Here is a 6,326-nt window from a genome sequence, read left to right as displayed (position 1 = left end):
CACAGTCAGAAAAACACTATCTGGGACTGGCACACTGCCCAGTTTCAAGGACAGGTCAGTTCCTAGACAGCCCCAGTTAGACAGAGCATTTGCCACCTCTAAGCATGACATTCATTCAAGATATCAGGCACCCCAGCCTTCACCAGAAATACCAGAGGGGAGAAAGCATAGCGCTAGTGTTTGGTGTCAGACTTTACTATCCTGAGCCTTTCAGAAGCTGCTTGGCAGCCCCCAAACAGCCATTTCAGCTTTATCAAGAAGAACACAGCAGCCATCAAAAACAGAGCTAAGCAGCAGTCATGTGAACTACAAATAGCCAAAGTAAAACCCCTGATTCTGTTTCTGCACCCTTGGGTGCTGCAGCACAGGACCAGTGTTATGACCACTTCACAAGCATGCAGCCAGGTAGCAAACGAGTGCTGGAACTTCACAGTGAAGTTTCCTACCCATTTTGAACGGACATGAAAGAGTATTTTAAAGGAATTACCTTCCTTTAAGGTCTTGCAGAAAAGAATGCTCAGCTGTCCTTTGGGGGTTTAGATACAAGGTTTTCCACTTCAGATACGTTCCTCCCCCCCCCCTTTCCTGGCACACAGTCAGGAGGCAAGAAGTTTCTAGGGGGCTGTAAATGGGAGCAACGGATGAAGAATGCAAAAATCTGAAGGCCTTCTCAGAGGCCATTCTTGGCTAGGCTACTTATTCTGTGAAATACCTTGTCTTTAGTCCTGTTCATCTGCTCTGCCTCAGCTTCCCCTTCCCATGGAGGGTTCTGCTTTATTGCTCTTTCTCTACCTAGCCCCTAAAGTGACTGCAAAATTCATCATTGAATTTTAACACCAGATCACGTGTGACTAGAACCTCTGCATTCAAAACCGGTGTATCTGAATACCAGTTATGGGGCGGGTGGGACATAAGAGTGGATGGCTATTGCTTTTTTGCCCTGCTTTTAGGTCTTCTGAGATGGTCACTTAGAATGCTGGACTTAGGACATACCTTTGGTCTGATCCAGCTGAACTATTAATATACCCCAAACCGCTTTCTAAACGTGGCAAAAATGGCCTTTGCCCCAACTCAAGAATCAGTACCCGCAGTCAAGCTTTATTCTCACCGTCCATAAAATACCAGTAAAAAAAATTCAGAAGGCAATGGCCACTCCTTTGAGCTTGACAGCACCATCTCTGTACCCGTCCCTTTCTCCCAATCAAGCTGTGCCACCTGCAGTATAAAATATACATTGACAAGCTGGGAAGGCAGCAAGAACTTGCCAATGCTTCACTTCTCTTGCTCCATCTGGCTTTGCTTCTCCCCACCCCAGGCACGTGCACACTCATTTCCCCCTCTAGTCATCTCATATATTTTCTTCCTTTTCCCTTGTCTAACCCACTCATCTACTTCCCTCCCCCTCCCCCCTAGCCCCCCAAAGTCACTATCCCTCCCTGTCCTCTTTTTGCTCCTCCTCCCCATACGTCATTTTTCTTCTAAGGTTTCAAATTGTTGTGAAGATCTGGACTCCACCAGGTTTGCACAAAACAATACTTTACCCCTGGGTATCATCCTGCCCCAGTATTTTTTGGTTAGCACAGAGGGGCCACCCACTGATATGTGATGGATAATAGTGCTTACATAAGCAGTTACCACAAGCAGAGTTTGTGTGTGTGTGTTGTAAACAAAGGTGCTGTGTACACTGCAGCCCATCTTGGCAACAAAACTCTTCTTAACACTACTGTCATATTTTAACAAAATCCCAAAGAGGAATATTATGTAGAACCACATGCCACGAAGGATTTTGCCTCTGGGTTATTGTTTGTGCGAACACATGAAAGCCATACACCAAATGTGGATAAGCACATCTTTAATTCTCTCTACAGTCACACATTGGTTGACAGAATATAGTTGCCAGCAACATGCAGTGAGATCATGGTTCTCCAGCCAATTCTTATGCCTTCTGGTGATCCTGCTACACAGCAAAGCCCCGGAGATAAATTGCCTTTTCCCAGTCAAACCTGTACATGAGCAGAGGGAAGGAAGATCATTTCAGCAGTTTGAATTTCTTCAGATGACAGTGCACTTCCTCCTTAGGGTAGGGGCGGAGAGCAATGCAAGTGGGAATGTCTTCAGGCTGTTCCGTCCACACTTTATGATCGATGCTGTTTTGCTGCAGGGCCTCAGCTAGTGCAGTCAAAGCACTCTTGTCTGGTGCCTGTGAAATGGAGGGAGGAAGAGAATCAGTCTGCACTCCAAGCAAACCACTGTGAACAAGCTCCAGCAGTGATGGTTTTCATGAGATCCCAGCAAAAAGGTGTGGAGAGCAGACTGCCTCCACTTTTGTCAGCCAGAATACACATGAACAATAACATATCGGAGACTTACTTGAACCATACTATCAGAGCTGGCCTAAATCTATGGAATAGGATCATTCCAGATGGGGCCTGGACTTCTCGAATCGCAATGGAGCTCCAGATGATAGATCAGTTCCCCTGGAGAAAATGGCCTCTGCAGAGAATAAACTCTGGCATTATACCCTGTTCGGGTCCCTCCTGTCCCCAAACCCTGCCTTCCCCAGACTTCACCCCTAAAACTCCAGGAATTTCCCAACCCAGGGCTAGCAACCCTATGCAGCCAAGCTATTGAGGCAATCCTGTGGCTCCCAGCTACCTTGTAACACAGGCAGAAATCCTGGGCCGGAGAAGGAAGCATGATAAGATTTGTTTAGCAATGAGAGGCAAGTCAGCTACCTTTTTCTTAGTCTAATGAAAAAAAGTCTTCAGGTATGACAACAAGAATATGGTGGGGGTAGAGAGAAGAGAACAATTTCTCCATATATATTAAGTCTGTCTTTCCCTTGGGTATGACTATGGAGACAATGTGGACCATCACCAGTACTGGGATTTGTACAAGCATCCAGAGTCTGCATTTTATATATTTATAGTTAAGAGCGCCAGCGTGATGTAGTGGTTAAGAGCAACAGACGACTGGGTTTGATTCCCTGCTCCTCCACATGAAGCCTGCTGGGTGACCTCGGGCTAGTCACAGTTCTCTCAGAATTCTCTCAGCGCCACCTCCCTCACAAAGTGTCTATTGTGAGGAGGGGAAGGCAATTGTAAGCCGCTTTGAGACTCCTTAAAGGTAGAGGAAAGGGGGGGTATAAAAACCAACTCCTCCTCCTCTTCGTAAAATATGCTCGTTCAAAATCTGCTTTGCCCATTCTACATAAATGTACAAAGGAGCATATACTTTGCATGCAAAGACAATCCTGTATGAAAAGGCCTGAGCCCTTGGAGAGTGGTTTACTGTTGGCGGATTTGTATTGTCAAATATGCTTGGTATCTCCTAGATTCTGGTTCCAGCATCTCATGTTTAAAGAGGTTGGAAGGAGCCAGGAAAGGGGCTGCAGAGCTACTGCCAATCACAGGAAGTTGAGCGGGCAGGACAGAGCGAAGAGAACAGGAGCCTTCCCCCCTGTTCGCATAGTATGAACATACATATTCCGTTTTACAACATTAACATGGTTGCACGTGTTACAAAATAAAGCAGCCTGTAGCCCGTTAAAGGCGAACAAAACAAAACGTATTTCAGGATAAGCTGTCATAAGTCAGAGATCATTTCATCAGATGGCTGAAGCCTCCATCCATTAGACAAATGCACTGATGTTGAAAACTGGATATACGGCGTTTCTATAAGGCGAGGAAGAGGAAATCTGGTCAGCCCTAGAGGCTACTTTTGAACCTTTAGGCAAAACATACGATAAATGTCCTTATTACTAATAGGCAAAAAGCAATTTCTGCCCCCTCCTTTCCTCCCCTCCCCACCCCACCCCACTGTGCTAGGGAAGAGCCCCGCCCTTTCGTCTCCATAGCAGCCACGGAACTGAACGGAGCCCCGCCCCCAGCGCAGCAAACCGCGCCTACCGAATGGCGGCACTCTAATATGACGTTGGCCCACGTCTTTTTCTCTCCCCGGCCTTACCTCCAGCACGACGGTTCTCATGCTGCCGCCCTGGGCCAAGTAGGCGCCGGTGTCAGGATGGTCGTAGTACGCATGCGTCACTGCCAGGGCGGCGTGACAGGCCTGAGCTACCAGGGCGCCCAACGGCCACGAGAGCGGTTCGCATCGGAGGTCCCCCCTCAGCACAACGTACTGCACCAGCGCGCGCGCCGCCATCTTGCCGTACGTACACGGGGCATTCTGGGAAACTGGGTGCTGTCACACCATACCGAGGAGTGGAGTCCCGGTGAAAGGGCATTGTCATCTTACCGTACTGAGGGGGTAAGGCAATGAGGGAAGCCATCTTGCTGTACGGAAGAATAAATGAAATCATTCGATACCTTTTTTTTTTTTGCGGGGAGGGTTACTCGAAGCGCCGTTTCTAACGATAAACGAATTATATTCGCTCCCCCACTTTTTAATTCTGCGCCTCTGTGGATTCCGCCAGAAGCATACGAAGAGATGATTGGTGGAAGAGCGCGGTGTGTGTCGGGAAAAGGCGGTGCTTATGTGGGCGGTTGCTCATGATGGTTTGAGGAGAGCGGCGGGAGTTTTGAGCGCGCGGTGGACGACAGGTCGGTTTGGGCGAGCAGAGGGGCGGCCTGGCGATTTCGGCTGCCAGTGCCAGAAACAGTCCCTGTGGGCGCCTCTTCGGAGCCCCCGCTCCTGGATCTAGGCTTGACTTATTTACTGTTCATGTTTTATTGATATCTCGCTTTTCTTCCTAGTCGCGGCCCAAGGCGACTAATTGCATTGTTATCCACTTTGTCCTTACAACAAACTCGTTAGGTGGGTTAGGTTGATCGATTATAACGGGCGCGAGGTGAGCCTGGGGCCTAATCCAGCCCTCTAACACAATGCCAGGCCGGCCAGCAGGTTGTAAGCAGGAGCTGCCTGGAGGGAGGCTGCAGAGCTCAGAGGAGTTGCATGGCTGCCAGGCAGGCTGTGCGATGGCCAAAACCAAGCCCCTACAATTCTAGGTATACTGTACCACAGCCTTGTAAAATAGGTCTGTGCTGTGGCTATGTTGTAGCGCGGGGGGATAATGCTGAGAAGCAGTGAATTGTCAAAGACTACCCGGTCAGTTAATAGCAAAGATTTCTTGATAATTGTCTTCTTACTAATGCCCTTCTGGAATTTCCTTTAGCCAAACTGGAGAGTCTCTGCAGGATACTAAGTGGACACAAATCTGATGTTAAAATTGGGCACATTTGGACAACAGGCAAATGTTTTAACCTTCCTTACCTTCCAACAGCAATAATAAAGGACCAGTAAAAAGTTTCAAACCCTGATCTGGATAGCCCAGGCTAGACTGATATTGTCAGGGTCGACCCTGGCAAGTATTTGGATGAGAGATCTCCAGGGAATACCAGGGTTGTGACGTGGAGGCAGGCAAACCACCTCTGAACATCTCTTGCCTTGAAAACCCCACCAGGGTTTGCCATAAGCCAGATGTGAGTTGATGGCAAAAAAAAAAGTCTCAAAGGGAGTCTCCAAGATGGAGTTAGTGAGTCAGCATTCATGTTTGATGCTATCCAACTTGGATGCAATAAGTACTGGGGATAGCTCATCATGAAAAGCAATTGTTCCTCTTTAGCTATGTACGCTGTTTGGATTCATGAGAAGTTGCCAATTCATCAACAGAGTGGTTTACTGTTTTGACTGGATATTGTTTTCATTGGTATTTTGTAATATAATGTCACATACTTTGTCCTGGGCTTTCTGTGTGTGTGTTAAGTGCCATCAAGTTGCTTCTGACTGAATTAATGTTCTCCAAAATGTCTTATCGTTAACAGCCTTGCTCAGGCCTTGCAAACTGAGGGCTTTCTGACTTCTCTGTAATTACTCCGTACAGCCCCACACTTCTAATGTTTGTATTTTGGGGTATAATTTTCTCTGGCTGCTGAATGTGACACTTGCAGCATAAGCTTTTACAAGTCAGTTTGTCTGAGGCACTGGTTCCCAACCAGGGGTCCATGGACCCCCAGGGGTCCGCGAGAACTAAATTAAGGTCCGCAAAACAAAGTTCTAAACCCATAATAAATTAATATTTTCAATTAAAAGTTCTCTATTATAAAATATATATATTCAAATATTCTAAGTTTAATGTTTAACAGTTATGATTAAAGTTTATTTTCAAATTCTCTGAATTTTTATTTTGAACCTTGGGGTCCCTGCACCGAACAAAAAAGTCCTAGTGGTCCCTGGTCAAAAAAAGGTTGGGAACCACTGGTCTGAGGCAATACTTTTTTTTTAGGCTTTACAGTACAAAAATACTTTTATTTAAATCTTAAATTTTGGGAATAAGAAGACTGGTTTTTTTAAGCATTTTGTTCTCTCAG

The 6,326-nt window shown here is 46.6% G+C and overlaps 1 protein-coding gene across 1 annotated transcript; it reads right to left on the bottom strand.

Annotated features, from left to right (window-relative positions):
- Positions 1-1,995: 1,995 nt before the first annotated feature.
- Positions 1,996-4,166, bottom strand: PTRHD1 (peptidyl-tRNA hydrolase domain containing 1). The gene is made up of 2 exons (XM_056853629.1): positions 3,967-4,166; positions 1,996-2,200 (listed from the first exon to the last, which is right to left on the bottom strand). Exons 1-2 carry the CDS (start codon positions 4,159-4,161, stop codon positions 2,030-2,032), a joined length of 366 nt encoding a protein of 121 aa, XP_056709607.1. The 5' UTR covers positions 4,162-4,166; the 3' UTR covers positions 1,996-2,029.
- Positions 4,167-6,326: the final 2,160 nt, after the last annotated feature.

This window comes from Euleptes europaea, chromosome 7, assembly GCF_029931775.1.
Source record: "Euleptes europaea isolate rEulEur1 chromosome 7, rEulEur1.hap1, whole genome shotgun sequence".
Taxonomy (NCBI): domain Eukaryota; kingdom Metazoa; phylum Chordata; class Lepidosauria; order Squamata; family Sphaerodactylidae; genus Euleptes; species Euleptes europaea.
This window is presented reverse-complemented; position numbering and strand designations above follow the sequence as displayed.

Excerpts from the sequence above, each read along its gene's own strand:
- PTRHD1 (XM_056853629.1), bottom strand. The coding sequence starts at position 4,161 with ATGGCGGCGCGCGCGCTGGTGCAGTACGTTGTGCTGAGGGGGGACCTC. Across the intron at positions 2,201-3,966 it reads TGAGAACCGTCGTGCTGGAG|GCACCAGACAAGAGTGCTTT; the intron begins GTAAGGCCGGGG and ends TCCATTTCACAG.